The sequence below is a fragment of the Galeopterus variegatus genome, unplaced genomic scaffold, assembly GCF_000696425.1.
Source record: "Galeopterus variegatus unplaced genomic scaffold, G_variegatus-3.0.2 Scaffold1065, whole genome shotgun sequence".
In the NCBI taxonomy this organism is placed as follows: Eukaryota; Metazoa; Chordata; class Mammalia; order Dermoptera; family Cynocephalidae; genus Galeopterus; species Galeopterus variegatus.
This window is the reverse complement of record NW_007727176.1, coordinates 89,302-105,843: the sequence shown is the minus strand read 5'-3', so window position 1 is coordinate 105,843 and position 16,542 is coordinate 89,302. Positions and strand designations below refer to the sequence as shown.

The following is a 16,542-nucleotide window of genomic DNA, read 5'->3' as shown; positions in this document are numbered from 1 at the left end:
GGGGGGGGGGGGGGGGGGGCAGCGGGACCTCCCCTCCAAGCCCTCCCAGTCCCCTGAGATGATTCCTCAGAGTCATGGCCCCTGCTCAGCTGTTTCAGTCCCCTGGGGCGAGTCTTTGCCTCTCTCATGCCTGCAGGGCACCCGGAACATTGAGCTCCAGGCCCTCAGTTGTGGCAAGGCTGCCTGCCCCCCCGACTTGGTCACTTGGCCCAACAGGGTTTGTACTCCTTCCCCCACACTAGGTAAGCATCCATCCTGCTCGGTGGCTCAGCCAGGGCTAGGCCGGCCAATCTCTCCACCATGAGTGGCACTAAATGCCATGAGACCATGGCATCCAAAGGCCTCAGGCTGGGCAGGGCTGAGCTTTGGGGAGCTGGAAGCCTTTGCCCTGCTAGAGGCCCACTCTGGCTTTTGTGGGGTGCGAGAGAAGGGCCTGTGAGTAATTTTGCACGCTCCTCTGAGATGAGGACCTGTGGCATGTTTGGGGGTAAAGCAGGACTCGGAACTTGATAACCACCCCTGAGTGGAGCTTTCTGGCAGGGTCCCAGAGGGCTCTGAATTTCCTGTAAGTGTGGGAGAATTGTCAGAAGGGGCTTTTTTTGGGTGGTTTCTGCAGAGGCAGCTGGTTCATGGGTGACAGCGGTATCTGTCCACCCAGTGTGTTTTCCTGGGCCAGGAGCTGGTGGAACTTGAGTGATGGTTGGTGGGGACCCCATAGGCTCCCAACAACATCATGATGGGCTCCCCACAGCACCACCAGCCCCGTTTGGCAGACACCACAGGCCTAGCCTGGTTCCCAAGGGAACCACCCTGTGTTGGCACAGCGATGTCACCGTGTGCCAGCGTGCACAGCTGATCCTGTCATGAGGCTGCCAAAGTCCACAGTCACATAGCTCAGCCAAGGACAGTGGTGGGACCATGGGGACATCCCAGCAGAGCCCTGGCCCGGCTGTTTCTTAAAATAGCCCTGCTCGGGACCTGCCAACTGCCCCAGCCAGATGGCTCTTCCCCAGGTACATGTGGCAGCTGCTTGGGTTCTCCCTGGCCTGCACCGAGGTGAGGAGCTTGGCCTTAGGCTGGACAGGACAGCATGGGTTTGGCCCAGGCCAGGTCCTTGTCCCTGGAATGTGCAGGTTTTGTCCCTTGGCTCTCGCTGGTAAGTGTGGAGAGGATGGCCTCTCTTCAAGCTCCTTTCAGCCTTTGCTGGGGGTACCCCACTTCCATGGGGTCCAGGCCACCCTCGTGCTTGCTCAGGAGGGCGATGTTTTGCTTGAGTTTCAGAGTCTGAGGACCAGTTGGCGTGTCTCAGGGCACCGGTCCCACTGCAGGGCTCAGCGTGACCCCATACAGCATGGCCTGTGTGTGGGTAATGTGCCTGGTCCTCGAGCACAGGCCCGTGGGTGGAGGAGACCAGGATGTCTGGTTTCTAGAGGTGCTGGGGAGCCGGGTGCCTGGCCGCGTGACCTGCCCCCCGGAGGGCAGAGAGGACCTCACTTCTAGGAGTCAGGGGGCCCGGCTGGCCAGAGCCGATGTTTGGGAACCGTGGATTTCCAGCTCAGGTGGTCTGAGCCGCCATGACTCAGATTTGCTGCAGTCTGGAAAAGGTTCCTGAGACACAGTGACGTGCTCTGTGTTCTCTTCCTGTGGCTGCTACCACAAGTAACCGCACACTCAGTGGAGGCTCCAGGGGAGAATCTGTTTCTTGCCCCTTCCAGCTTGTAGTGGCCGCCTGGGCTCCTGGGCTCCCTCAAAGCCAGCCCCGCAGCACCTCCCTGTCCCTCCCTCTGACTCTAACCCTCCTGCCTCCCTTTTGTGAGGTCTGTGTGATGACTTTGTGCCTGCCTGGGTACTCCGAGATAACCTCCCGTCTCAAGACCCTTAACTGCAAAGTCCCTTTTTTTTTTTTTTTTGTCCTTTTTGAGACCGGCCGCACCGCGCTCAGCCAGTGAGTGCTGTGAGCGCACCGGTCATCCCTATATAGGATCCGAACCCTCGGCGGGAGCGCTGCTGCTCTCCCAGCACTGCACTCTCCCGAGCGTGCCATGGGCTCAGCCCTGCAAAGTCCCTTTTGCCGTGTAAGGGTCTGCAGATGAGGACATGGATATCTTTGGGGGACGTTGTTCAGCTGAGCATGCTGTCCTTAAAGGGCACTAAGCCTGTAGCTCCCCAGCTCATGGCCGCAGCCACAGCAGGGTCATGGGCCCGGTACTTAAGGGGTCTGCCACCACGTGGCCCACCTTGGAAGTGGGGCAGGCAGGGTTTCTGTGGCTCATTCCCGACTTGCTTTCTGAGTGTGGGTCATTTCCATAGAGGGGATTGCTCAGTTCAAATGCCTAGATCTCAAAGCTGAGGGGACCCTAGCAGGGGGGCATTTGGCCAAGTGCCCCACCCCCATACGCAGGCTTCTGTGTCTGGAGAGGTGAAGGGGAGGCCCCAAGCCCTTGAGCCTTGAACTGACCTGCTGCATCCAGATATTGACCCTGGCCAACAGCAAACAGTGCCCTCCGCCTGCGCTGCCAGCACCGCCGGTCACCAACACAGTCCCCTCCACGGCAGCCTCTCAGCCACCAGACAGCGTGGCTTCAGAGATGGGAAGGGCTTGGGGCTGGGGTCAGCATTGCCAGCCCCTCTTGAGAAGGGTGCCACTGGGGAAGGGTGGCGAGGTTTCAGAGGGGAGCCAGCGTTTCTGGAGGGAGTTAGGACTGGGAGAGGCCGGGCCGAGCACTAGGGTGGGATGCTCATGTCTGAATGTTCCTGTCCACGCAGCAGGAGGGCGATAGGAGAGCCGCCGTCATGTCACGTGGGAGGTGGGTGTGAGCAGGGAGGCCCAGGCTGTTCAGGGTCGGGCTGTCCCTGAATGCTCGTTCCCAGCCTGCCCTTTCCTCTGGCGTCTGTGCAGCCAGCAGGGCTCCTGGGCCACCCGGGGGGCAGACGCTCCTCCTGGGCTGCAGGCACCGCCTGCCTCAGCTGCCCACCGGCTTGTCCTCCCCAGCCAGGGCTCTGAGGGCAGCTCAGAGTCCACTGCTGTCTGTGCAGGGTCACCACAGCCAGCGTCTCCGTTAGCCGAGGGGTCAGAGGCCAGGCCCAGGATGAAATCAGAGTTACTCGCCAAGCCCTGGGATGTTACAGAACCTCCCAGCTCTTACTAAGCACCTACTGTATGCGCTGCACCATGCTCCTTGTGGTTACTTTCAGGGACTCTCACGGGGGTCTCTCAGGGAGGGATCTGGGCCCCCTCGGGTGGGTGCTGCCCGTACTGCCCTGCCCCGCAGGCGTGGGTCTGTCCCCCTCCACAGGAGGGTCCTGGGTCCTGAGACCTCCCACCATGCCCTGGGGCCCTCTCTCCTCCCCAGCGGCTCTGTGCGGTTTGTGTTTAAACTTCTCCCTGCACGTCACCCAGCCTTCCTCTGAGGGATATGGCCGTGACTTTGTGACTTCCTGGTGCAGGTGGGAGGTGCCTTTGGTGTCATTGGTCTTCTCTGAGGCAGCCTTGGGGCTTAGGAGGGACCCTGGGGTCTCCCTGGGTGGAGGCGGCTTGTGCTTGGAGCAGATGGCCCTGGAGGTCCCAGCGGAGGCCCTGGCCTCCTGTGCTGGTTGCGTGCCATTTCTGCATTGCCGAGCGCATTCTCGGAGCGTGGCTCGGCCGCAGGGTTTCCGTGTGTGAGAAGCACAGCTTGGCGGATGGGCACCGGGCACCGACACAGGCTTGGGAGGCCCGGGGGTGGCTGTGAAGGGCTGCGCCCCGTGTGCCACCTTTGGCCCCTTCAAAAATATGCTCAGATGGCTGGAGTTTTAGAATGAGAGCCTCAAAGGTGGGCGTTTTAATGCGGACAGAGGGTGGGAACCGGGGGGGCGGGGCGGCGTGGTAGGAAAGGCCCTGGTGGTCAGAGTGGACACCATAACCCTGTCAAGCAAACCAGAGAGACCTCAGCTCTGTGCAGTACCTGGGCATGCCCATCCTGGCCACCCAAGCTTCCCACACAATCGAGAATTTGTCCCTTGAAATCATAACGTTTCTTGCAGTGCGCCCACGCCGAGTGGGAATCTTCCGCTGGCACTTGAACCAAAGGTAGCTTTCCTGGCGAGGCACGGTCAGCGGTCAGGGCCTCTGTGGTTGCCCTGGCCAGGGGGCCCCAGACGCTCGCTCGTAGCTGAAATGCAGAGCGTCTGTGCGCCTGTCACCCACTCGGCGGTGGCCCCGGCAGCCGGTCCGTCTCTGGTCCGCCTGGTTGGGGAGGCTGGCCCGAGGAGCAGGCGTGGACGTTGGTGCCTGAGTCCGGCGCTCCTGTCTGGGCCCCTGCCTGGGCAGCGGCCCCCTCCCACCCCGTCTTTGGTGTCTCCCGGGCAGTCTGCACACACAGGTGTCCGGCGAGCCTGTTGTCCCCCCTTTTCTGCTGCTCTGCTCCGTCTGCCTCTGGTCACTGCCTGGCCTGCCTCAAGGCCTGGTTTGGTGGAAGTGGGCCTGAGGGCCGGGTGAGAGAGAGGCCAGGACAGCCCGAGCCTTCTGCACACCTGAGTCAGACCTGGTAGCCAGACCAGACCAGACCAGAGCCAGGGGCCTCCTGACCTGGGGACATGCAGTACTGGCCTCCCGGTCCCCACACAGGGAGCCCGTGGGGGGTGGGAACCCCAGGCTGACCCCACCTACTCTAATTTCCTAGGGCTGCTCTAACAAAACACTGCAAACAGGGTGGCTTAAAACCAGAGAAAGTTCTCTTCTCAGAGTCTGGAGGCCAGGACTCTGAAGTCCAGGTGTCAGCAGGGCCGCCTCTCTCTGAAACCTGTAGGGGAGGGTCCTCCTGGCCCCTTCCTTCCTGTCTTCCACTGCTTCCTGCGATCCTTAGCTGTGGCCGCCCCGCCGCAGTTTCTGTCTCGTCTATACCAGCCCTTCTCTGCGTGTCTCTTATCAGGACACCAGGCATTGGATTTAGGGCCCACCCTTATCCAGAACGACCTCATCTTGAACCTTACCTTATGACCTCTGCAAAGACCCTGTTTCCAGATGAGGTCACTTTCTGAGGTTTCGGATGGGTGTGAATTTGGGAGACACTGTTCAAGCCCGCACCCCGGCCCTGCCCTCTCTCCCGACGTTTCCCCCGCAGCCTGGGCAAGGTCATTGTGAAAGTTGTCAGTTTCTCCTTTTGGGCTTGTGGGCCGTAGCAGAGCAGCCGGTGCTCCCCGAGGGCATTTTCTGGGTTTGGACTTAAGAAAATAGCGTGTGTCTAAGCTCAGTCTTAAAAGGCGCTGGGGGCCAGCCAGGGCGGGAGGACGGCCCCTGCCTTCTGTCTGCTCCGGCTCCAGCGGGCGTGGGTGAGGGGCTCCGGGAGGGTTGCAGGTGTGGCCGATGAGGAGGCTGGGGTTCGCGTCCTCGGGGGGCACAGCCCTGGTGAATATTCTCTGTTGACCCTGTACCCCCGCTCCTGCCCAGATGTGGACGAGTGCCAGGCACACAATGGCGGCTGCCAGCACAGGTGCGTGAACACCCCGGGCTCCTACCTCTGCGAGTGCAAGCCCAGCTTCCGGCTCCACACAGACGGCAGGACCTGCCTGGGTAAGTGTCCTCTGGAGACCCCTGCGTGGGCTCTGGCTTCTGCTGTCCCCCCATCCTCCTGGGTGTTCCCAGGTCTGGGCAGTGGGGCAGGGGGCTGGCCAAGGAGGACTGGCCTGGCAGGGAGGTGGTGTGAGGCCACTGTGGCCTGCAGATCTGGGCTTCTTGGGCTCAGGTCCCCTCCTCAGCCTTGGGGAGCCTGGGGGTGTGGGCTGTGGCAGGTGGGGGAGGGGCCACCAAGCAGCAGGACCCAGACCTTCACTTCTGCTGCAGGGTCTCTTTGCTGTGGGGAGTGGATGGAGTCCCTAGGGACACAGACTGCAGTCTGAGCAAGCATGGGAGGATCAAAGGCGGGGGTGGGGGACAGCACCAGGTCCTTGAGGTATAGTAGCGGGGCTGAGGTTGACACCCCACGGGCTGACTCTGGAAACACCGGGGTCCACCCCCACCCCAGACCAGCCCCCAGGGTCACCCTTCTCCAAGGAGAGCGTTGCCTGAGGCGACCAGGGGACTCCAGGCTAAAAAGCCCCAGCTACAGACTCCCAGAAGTCCCCCAGCAGGCAGCAGGCTGGCTCTGGACACAGGTCTTGCAGTGACAGGGCTGACCGCTCCCATCAGCCTGTGTGGGACGTGTGTGGGGCCATTCTCTCAGGGGCTGAGGGTGGGATGCTGGGTTTTCCACCTTGGAGACCCAGAGCGGGACCCTGAGCAGCCTCCGCCCTGGGCCCGCTGCTATATGGCAGGGTGTCCTGCCAGCCTTGGGGGGCCCTCCCTCTGTGCACACGCAAGTCCCGCTGCCACGCGGGGAGCCAGACGGCTGCCCTGTGAAGTCTCCCTGGGCCGGAAATTAGAAACAGATGCAGGAATGTTGTGTGCACTTGAGGACGACCGAGACAGGGGTGCGGCCCAGCCTGCTGCCTGCTGGGGGGCTTCTGGGAGCCTGTGGCTGGGGCTGTTTAGCCTGGAGTCCCCTGGTCCCCTCAGGCAGCACTCTCCTTGGAGAAGGGCGACCCTGGGGGCTGGTCCGGGTGGGGGTGGCCCCCCGCTGTGAGGGACCCAGGGCCAGGGACCCTCGCTCCCTAGTCTTTGTCTCCACTATCTGTACCGATGGTGGTCTTCATCCAGATGCCGCCAAAAGGCTCGTGGACCAGGACAGGAAGAGTAGATAACTTCAAAGGGGAGGGACACTCTTTAGGGCTTTGGAGCGTCAGGCAGTGGCTGCGAAGAGTAGCCTTGAAGCCCGGGGGTGTCCCTGAGCCTTTCCCTGTCCCCAGCCCACCCCACCCCATCGCTGTGCTGGCCACCTTCCTGGAGGGGGACCTTCTGGGGTTTGCCTCCCAGGAGCTTTCCTGGGAGATGTCTGCACATCCAGGGCCCCTGAAATCTTGATTTGGGACACTTGCTTATTTAAAAGGGTCTTTTCAGAGTCAGGTGCCAGGGCCCTTGGGCATGGTCTGCACAGCCTGGCAGGAGGCTGTTGGGACCTCTCAGCCCCCTCTGGCAGTCACCCCCAGCCCCGTGCACCCTGTTTGAGTGGGTGGGCTCCTGGTTTTTCCACAGCCTACTTGGGTGCCAGTGCCCACCTCCTGGTATTCCTGCTGGAGGGCCGGGTGACACTCCTGTGTGCTGGCCTGTCCCCACTGTGGGAAGTGCTCATATGTTCAGGAGTTTGGCTGGATGCAGAGAGTGACCTCAGACTGTCACTTTCTCTTGCTGGGACTGCGACTCCCAGCGGGGAGTGTACACCAAAGCCTCACTGTGGTGATACATCTGAGAGCTTCTAGTGCCGTCTGTTTCACTCCTAAAGGATGCTGGGAGAGGCTCACTGCACTGATGTCACCACCCTGGTATGGGTGGCGACCCTCACTGTGACAAGCACCGCTCTGGTGACTTGGGCCCACCAGCCTCTGGCAGAGCCAAGTTGGGGAGACGCCTTCCCGTACGCGCAAGTCCCCTGGTGGGAGTGGGGCACGTGAGGATTACCCCTGCTCTGAGGCCGCCCCTGCCTGGGCACCACCTGGAACCTCTACCCGGTGCTCCTGGGGCACTTTGTCCCCGCTTGTTCCTTGCTCTATGGTGGTGTCTCACTCTGGGTCTGTGACTCTGGCTGTTGGTGGCAATTCCTGGGAGCGACACCTGCCAGTGGGCAGGCGTGGGTTTGTGGGCCTGGCTCCACCGGGAGCTGCCTTCCCCGTGGATGTGGGGTCTCCTGGGGGCTTCTTCCTAGGCAGAGTCGGGAGTGTTTGTTCCAGGGGTGCCCCGCCGTCTTGAGCCCCTTCTTGTTGCTGAAAGGCCCACCCCTGGCTGCTGTGGACCTGAGATGCTGGCCTGGGGGGATAGGGTAGCTGAGCAACTCGGGTCACAACTGAAGGGCTTCCCTGCCAGAGAATCTCCTGCCGTAGCACAGTTGGGCCCAGTGGAGGGCACTGCCCAGTCCATGCCAGTCTGCTTGGACTCTGCAAGGGGGAGGGGGCTGGACCTCCAGCCACTGGGAAGCATAGGACCCTTCCCCCTGCTGCAGCCCTCCCTTCCCCACTTGGGACTCCCAGGGTGCAGCGTGTGGAGTCTGGTTCACAGTGGTACCCTCAGCAGACTCTTGTGGGAAGAAGTAATCTAGGAACCGTGCCCCTCCCCTGCCCCCCCCGCCCCGCCCCTGCCCCAACCTGCTGTGGGGCAGACTGCACAGCTGGGACACAGCTGTGTGGAGCAGATTGATCCCCCTAGCGGGGAGGGGTGCCGTGAGCTCCCCTGGGGCTTTGCAGGCACCCACAGGCCTGAGGCCCTGCAATCTTGGGCTTGTCTCCAGCAACTTGGAGTGCAGATTACAGAGAGGCCAGGGTGGAGAGGGTGCCCACAGGGTATGACAACCTTCTGCAGTAAGGGTTGGGAGCTCTCAGAGTGTTGCCTCATCGAGGGCAGGAGCGATCTGGGAAGACCCCAGGAGCAATCTGGGAAGACCCCAGGAGCGCTTGGGGTGGCCTTGAAACACTTGAGGGGGCCTTGAAACACACCCCCAAGGCAGGTAGAGGACAGGAAATGCACAACCTCCATGTGTCCCTCTCTTCCAAATGATCTTATGGAAATAAAACACATAAAGGTTTCCATTCCTAAAAGTGAGAATTTACAAAAAGGATTTTGCGCCGGCTCAGATGCTCCGAGAAGTGGCTGGGCCTAGAGCCAAGTCCCCCTGCCCTGACCGCCCCAGGGGAAACAGAAGCATCCTGGGGCTCTGTGCAGGCCAGGGTGCTCTCCTGGACATGTCCCCTGGTTTCTGGGTGGGAAGAGCAGGGCCCAGCGAGGCCTGAGGCTTCGTGCAGGCCTGCTTCTCACCCTCGGGACCTGCTCCAGCCCCTTTCCTGCCTCGCTATGGGAAGCAGGGCCTGCCCAGAGCAGTGGTTTGGCTGGCACGTCTAGGAGTGTCCTTCGTGCTTTTTGGTGACACCTTACGGAGCACCAGCGTGTAGAACCCAGAGAGAATGACTCCCAGGTTGTTTAACACTGTGCTGGGGGAGCCCTCCACCTCTGGGCGGCTGGGTGCCCTGAGCCAGCACAACACCCACCCAGTGGTCCCAGAGCCCGGGCTGTGTGACCTTCTGGACCCTGGCGTTGAATGTGGCTGTTTCCTTGTGTCCCTGGGTGGAGTGGTAGAGGGCAGAGGGTCCCTCCAGAAGCAACGGCCCCAGGCCGGCCCCATGGAAGGGATGGGCTCTCTGGCCTCCTCTTCTTGGCCATTAGGACTTTGGGGAGGATTCTGCAGCCAGTGTGCATCTCCCTGCGGCCTGGATGCCCTGCCTGTGTCTCCTGCCCCCAGAGTCAGATGGGCCCTCATGCGCCCATGGCTGGAGCCAGGCCTCGCTGCCTAGCTCTGCCACACGTGTCGTGTGGCCTCAGGGCAGGGCCTTCCCTCCCCAGGCTTGGGTGTCCCTGCTAGGACAGGGAGGGGCTACGCAGACCATCCAGCCTGCCCCCTCAGCTGCTTCTTGGAGGGGAGGCCCTGGGGGAGGCCACACAGCCCCCGGTGGCTGCCGCTGGCAGCGTCACGAGGCTGGAGCCAGAGCTGCAGGCAACCGAATGGGCTCATCTGCACAACTCGGCTGCGCAAAGCCACAGATGTGTTCTGCCGGTGTTTTCCTGTCCCTCCAACCCCCAAACAGGCTGCAGTAGCAAAAAGGGAGTTTTCCCAACCTGGGGAGGCCAGATGAGGGCCGGCCCGCACTGAGCTGGCGACAGAAGCGGGAGCGGCAATGGCTGATGCGGCAGCCCCTGCTTGGTCCGCAGGACCACCCAGGCTTCCACGTGCAGGGAGGGGACCAGTCTTGGCCTTGCTGGAATCCAGGACCCTAGAGGTGCAGGCTGAGGCAGAGTAGGGGGGCCTGGGCATGGGGGGCATGGGATGGTCACACCCTAACCCAGGCTGGCCAGGGTGGAGGCCACAGACCCCAGGCTGGGGCAGAAACCCACAGTGGAAGGCAGGGGCCAACGGGGCCTGGCGGGGCAGCCGAGCCGGGCGTGGAGGGAGCCTGTGTGACCCGGGCTAGAGCTGGTGAGCAAAGGGTGAAGCCCAGGCAGGGCCTGGCGTGGGGCGGGTGGGAGGAAGGAGGGAGGGGCTGACCGGGCACACACCTCTGGGGCTTGCCCGCCTGCCTGCCCGTGTGTCGGGCTGGGCGCCGCGTCAGCAGTGGGTTACGGTCCTGAGGAAACAGATAAGGCCTGTCCCCCAGAGCTTGGCATCTGATGGGTAAGACCTCCGAGGACCACCTAAATGACAAACAAGGTGCTCCCCTAAACGCTCTGGAGGAAGTGAAGCAGACAATGGGGGCTCCTCTCCGAGATGGGCGGCGGCGGGGGCGGTGAGAGGGTCCGCTGTGTCATGTGCAGCCGTCTGCTCCGGGGGGCCCAAGGCTGGCCCGCTCTGTCTTGCCTCCCTCAGTTCCACCTGCTGCAGTCCAGGCTCTGCTGCCCACCGCTCTGCAGAAGAGCCTGGCGTCCCTCGAAGGCTGACTGGGTCCCTTTAGCCTTTGTCTCTAGGGCCCACCTGTCACCTTGGCCCGTCAGTGTGAACCTCTGCAGCCAAGCATGGGCTGAGCTGGCTGCCTGGGAAGGTGGGGCTGGGTGGGACAGTCCAGGCCTGGCTGGGGGCCAGGGGGCGCAAGGCCAGCACAGTCTAGGTTCATGGAGGGAGTGGGGCCGCCCTGCTTCTGCTGGAGGGCCTGGTTCTCTTGCTGGCGGGGGTCGAGGAGAGAAGACCACGTTGTCAGGGGCCACATTCTGTTGTCGGGTCCTGGCAACATCACGGGCTCAAGGACAGCCATTTAGGTGGGCTACAAGTGAATAGTGCCCTTGTGTCACGGAGGCCCCACTTGGGCGAGGGGCAGGATGCACAAGGCGGGGAGCAGTGGGCAGGCTGTGAGCTGCCTTTGGGGGGACGGGAAATTGCCTCCCCCTGTCCTGCCATCCTGGTCCGGACCCCAGCACAGCAGAGTGTTTCCTAGAAGTAAGGGCTGCGGGTGGCCACCGACCACAGGTGGTGTGGGGCTCTCAGGACCCAGAAACGAAACCAGCCCGAGGGCGTTAATTATAAAACCTCATGAAGCCAGCAGGGACCAGATCCTCCTAGAGCCTGCCCCGAAACCACTGGGCAGGGCTTGGTGGCATGAGCAGAGCGAGCGTGGGCTCGGCACGTTGCGGGTGGCTCGCCTCCCACCGCACAGCCCCAGCCCGGTGCAGCGCCTTAGCTGAGAGCTGGGATGGCCAGGGCCTCGCCTGCTGAGCACCTCGCCATCTGCCGTCGACAGCCCCACCTGCCCTTCCTTCACTGCACCTGACCTTGGTGCTGGGGCCGTGGCTCACGCCCCGAATCCATGCCCAGGCCAAAGGCGCTGCATCCTGTTGCCAGGATAGCCCCCAGAACGCTGCACCTCCAAGAGCAGAGAGCACTGGTGCAGGCAGCGCAGGCCTTGGCCCTGTAGGGAACTTGTTTTCTACCATGCCCGGTTTCCTACTCAAGGAAGGCCCTGCGAGCCTCACGCAGAATGAGTGGCGATTCCTGCTGGCACAAGGTGGAGTTGCAGCTCTCATGCACCTGTCCTGGCTGACGTGGTGGGTCCTGGGATTTGCAGTCTGGGGAGTCTGGGTGCATCAGTCTGCTCGGGCTTCCATAAGAAAGTCCTCCTGGCTTGTGGACAGCAACCTTCATGCTGTGCCCTCACATGTCAGAGAGAGAGAGAGCGAGAGAGAGAGAGCTTGAGTCTCTTCTTATGAGCACACTAATCCTATAGGATCAGGACCCCACTCTTATGCCCTCATTTAACCTTAATTACATCACTAAAAACCCTATCTCCAGGCTGACTGGTTAGGTCTGTTGGTTAGAGTGTGTTGTGACAGCACCAAGGTCAAGGGTTCGGATCCTTGTACCGGCCAGCTGAAAAAAAAAAAAAAAGACCCTATCTCCAAATACAATCGCATTGGGGGTTAGGACCTCAACATATAAATATTGTGGGGACATCAACATTCAGTCCTTGATGCAGAATGTCCCCCACCTACAGTCAATTGCGTCTGATCTGGAAGTGGGCGGAAACCTAAGGTGGGCAGAGAAAGAGTGGACGTGCAGGAGGTCAGGCTCCCACGCCCCGGCAGGACGGCTCCCGCTGTGCCGCGGGGACTTTTTTCCTTCAGTATTATATTGGAAGGGAGAGAGAAGATGGGAGTTGTCGAGCCAGCTGTGTGAGCAGGTGCCCGTCCACAGGTGAGGCAGGTGAGGGCTGTGGGTATGCAGGGAGGGCCTGTGCCCCACTTGCAAGCAATTCCTCATCCCTGTTCTCTGATGGACGGCCTCAGCTTTGCACAGGTCTGAGCTGAGTCCTGATTTGCAGACCGTAACCAGGCATGAGCCCTGGGCCATGTGTGTCCCACAGCTGGGACTCACAGTGACTGGGGGGCCTGGAAATATCCCCACATCACTGGGTCCTGTTCACACAGAGCCCAGCCCTTCCCTGAGCTGCCCAGTGCTGGAGAAGATATGCCTCGTTCAGCTTTCCGGGAACCCACAGCAGGATGTGCGGGCTGACCCTGGGCTTGGCTCCCTGGTGTGCACAGCTTGGGAGCATCTGGAATGTCACAACTTTGTGGAGGGGAGCTGGGAGAGGAGGGGTTCCAGAGGGACCCCCCTAGTCTCCCCACCTGCCCCTGGTGGGCTCCAGTGGGCCCAGTGCCTGGCCGTCCCTGGGCCCTTTTCGGGGGCTCTGCCTTTCTGGAGGAGCTGATGGGGAATCCCCTCTCCAGCCCTGCCACGGCTTCCCAGGCCTGTGTCTGTGGTGCCTCTCCCTGCCTGGCTCTCCTGCCCAGGGCTCTGCGCTCCTCTGAGCCTGCCTGGCCCTGCCAGAAAGGGCTTCTGGTTCCTATTACATGTCCCGAGCAGGGATGCAGTTGGTGCTGTGAGCACGAATAAACAGATTCCCCGGGAATGTGGGGCCGGCTCAGGCCACGCTCAGAAGCCTCTGGAGTGATGGCCAGTGGCTTAAGCAGTGCCATCTCAGGCGAGGCCGGCCAGACCTGGGGTCAGGGCAGAGTTGGGGGTAGGTGGACGAGAAGGGGGCTGAGAGGCTGCTGTGGCTCCTCCCTGCAGGTGCCAGTGCAAGTGCGATAGGGGACGGAGTAGTCACTGCCCCTGTGTCCTTCCCCTGGGGCTGGCTTTGTCCCAAAGAGGACCCTCAGCATGGGCTCCCCACTGATGCCCCATGTGGGGAGACAGGGCAGTATCTGATTGCTGTGGTTTTTTAAAACAAGCTTGTTTCAGGGGAAGCTTTGCCTTTGGCTGGCCATGTGGGGGGCCCCACCTTCTCCAGGCCCCGAGGCGACTCACGCACTCCGGCCACACCAGCCCCCTTGGCCTCAGAGGGCCCGCTGTTTGGGGGTGCCAGGCTCCTGATCCCACGTGCTGGGGTGGTAAATCATGTCCCTGAACTCGGGCCCCTAGGCCAGCCACCTCCTAGGGATGGTGGCATTCCCCCCAGGAGGCGTTCCCGAGGAGGCAGCATCTTGGGGTAAAGCCCAGCCCCCCAGAGTCACAGTGCTTTAGTAACAGGGCTCAGGTTGGCTCCGGCCTGCAGGCACGTGGCCTCATCTCCCCGGGCACAGGCAGCTGCACATTCTTGTGGCTTCCCTCTGAGCTCAGGCCGGCACCCTCCCTAACCACAAGGCGGTTGCCAGAGACTTGGTGGCAACTAAATCCCCACCAAGGAGGGGGCTGCTGCTCCTGGCAGAGGCCCAGTGCCCACCCTGGGTGCCCAGTCTGGCCCAGTGCCCTCTCCCCACCACCCTGAGAATGCTGAGGGGCTTGGCTCCAGTCCACCCACTGGTACGCAGTCACCCACTGAGCCAAACTGACTTGCAGAGCCTGTGCCCTGGAGGGGTCCGAGTGTGAAGGACTGAGGTGCCGTGCCCACACCCCTGGGAGGGGTGGGCAGGATGTGCTCTGGTCCCTCTGGTGCTGGTGCCAAGCCCTTCCTCTCAGGCTTCCCAGCGGCCCCTGGTAATCTGTGCTCTGCTGGGGGTACTGGGCTTCCATCGAGGTGGGGCTTCTGTGTCCAGCCCTCAGGCAGGCCAGGGCCAGGGGATCCAGGGAGACAGCCACAGTCCTGCAGACCCTGTGTGTGGGCTGAGACCGTGCAGCCAGGCCCGTGAGCCCGGCAGGAAGCACTGTCACCCTCCCCAAACCCCAGCTTCTGGGGTGGGAAAACAGTCCTGGGGGCTTCTGCAGAAGATGGTTGCTGTGTCTTTTCTGCTGTGTGCCGGCATCCGTCCGCCAGCCGCCCTTCCTGGGCTGACCTGGGCTCCTCCCTGTGTCCCCAGCCATCAACTCCTGCTCCCTGGGCAATGGTGGCTGCCAGCACCGCTGTGTCCAGCTCACAGCGACCCAGCACCGCTGCCAGTGCCGGCCTGAGTTCCAGCTGCAGGAGGATGGCAGGCGCTGTGTCCGTGAGTAGCCGCCAGCCCTGGGATGGACGGAGGGAGGGCCGGGGCTGGGACCCTGCCGAGCTCCCCCCATGCCCTCCATGAACCCACAGACCTGCCCAGGGACCCACAGCCTGAGCCTGGGCAGACGCAGGATGAGCCCCCCTGCCTTGGCTGCTGGGACGGGCAGCAGATCTCTGTGGGGAGCCCCCGTGCCGCTGTGATGCCTGGTGGGCTGTACGTCAGGGCTGTGCTCTGGGGTGGCGCATCTTGGGGGCAGGTGCCCAGGACTAGGGCTGAGGCCCAGCTCCACAGCGGCCCACCCGGGCTTGCTGCGCTCGGGTGGAGGAGGCAGGCCAGGCCCCATGGGACACTCCCCTCTGCTCGCATGGAAGGAGGGCTGTGCTCATGGCAGGGCGCAGACTCAGAGGCCCCCCAAATGTGGAGATAGAGGGCTGGAGACAGAGGAGGGTGTGAGTGTGAGAGACTTTGGCCGGTGGTGGGGACAGAGTGGCATGGGTCACAGGGCCGGGGGGGTCAGAGCCCTGGGGCGGGCCCCGGCACCTCAGCTCTGACAAGAAGGCTGCTGGGAGGGGCTGGCTGCCCCCACCTGACCGGGGCGGGCCTGGCTGCCCTGCTGGGAAGTCCTCCTTTGGGCCTGACTCTCACCGTGCCGTGGGCTTCCCTGGGAGTCCTGAGTTCTGACTTGACATGGGTGGGGTGTGGGCTCCTGGGACTTGGGCGTCCCAGGGGCTTCCCACATCTGGGAAGAGGGAGACCTACCACTTAGCCCATCAGGCCAGAGCAGAGAGGGGTGAGAGTGCTGGGGGTGGCTCCGGGGCAGGTGTCGGCGTCCCCCTCACCCCCCGCCTTCATTCCTCGGGCCACGGCCGCAGGGAGAAGCCCGTGTGCGGATGGGAACGGCGGCTGCATGCACACGTGCAGGGCGCTCCGGGGCCTGGCCCACTGTGAGTGCCACACGGGCTACCGGCTGGCAGGGGACCGCAAGGCCTGCGAAGGTAGGACCAGGAAGGAAGGCCAGCAGGGCACGTCCCTGGCACTGTGGAGGGACCTGTGTCTGACTCCGGGGCCACCAGACATCATGAACTGGGCCTTTTGGGGGCAGGTCTGGCCCCGTCCTGCCCCCCTTGGGTGCCTGGGACAACATCAGTGTCATCCTGCGCCGGGGGTGAGGGAGGGGGCGAAGCCCACTCAGGAAGATGCTCCCAGCCAGAGTCGCATTTCACCGGGAGTGAGCGAGAGAGCTGGGTTTTGTTTTTATTTGTAAAAGTGTTTCTTGTGTTACCTGAGCAAAACCCGCTCGTTAGAACAGAAAAGAGATGGTGAGAAAAAGGAGGGGTCGCCCCTGAGGAGCCTCGGGAGAGCATCTGGAGCACCGGCTTCCGCTCCTCTCCGCGGCCGTTAGTTGACGTGCTGCTTGGGCTCGGGGCACAGCTGGGCGCTGTTTTCTGGACACGTTCCTGTATCCTCAGCTGCACCTGCTGCATGGCCGTGGGGTGCTGGCCGATTAACCTCATGCCTGCACGTGTGTGCACTTCTGATGCTCCCCTGCTGAGAGCAGGGCTGGGAGGGGCAGCCCCGGGCAGGGGTCCTTCCGGCTCCAGTGACCCTCAGGATGAGTCTCTGAAGCAGCGAGGTGCATCCAGGGCAGGCAGTGGTCAGTTTCCCAGGTGTCCTGCCAGATGGCCACAGGTGCCCACAAGTGTGGAGTCCTGCGGTTGCACCTTTACCAACACCAGGAGGTCGTTGCTGCCATGAAAAGCCAGCCCTGGCTCTGGGTGCCTGTGGCTTTGACAGGCTCAGTATGAGACGGGGTTGAGGGTCAACTTCTTTGCCCTGAGGAATCCAAGGGGCCATGACCATAGCAGTGGTCGGGATAGTGGGATTCGGTCCTGACCACCTGTGCCACGCAGCCACAGCAAGGCTGATGGCCGAGCCCTAGGGGTCGGCTGGCCATGCACCCTCTGCTGCTGGCCCAACAGGCGGGTGGTGAAATGGCCCTTCCCAGCACTCCTGAGCCC

At 62.5% G+C, this 16,542-nt stretch overlaps 1 protein-coding gene across 1 annotated transcript in view; it reads left to right on the top strand.

Moving 5' to 3' along the window:
• The window catches only part of MEGF6 (multiple EGF-like-domains 6), a 113,584-nt gene that overhangs the window by 73,049 nt on the left and 23,993 nt on the right, over positions 1-16,542 (top strand). The window contains exons 5-7 of the mRNA XM_008574553.1: positions 5,429-5,551; positions 14,399-14,524; positions 15,397-15,519. Coding sequence (XP_008572775.1) covers positions 5,429-5,551; positions 14,399-14,524; positions 15,397-15,519 — 372 coding nt within the window. The remainder of the gene's footprint in view (positions 1-5,428; positions 5,552-14,398; positions 14,525-15,396; positions 15,520-16,542) is intronic.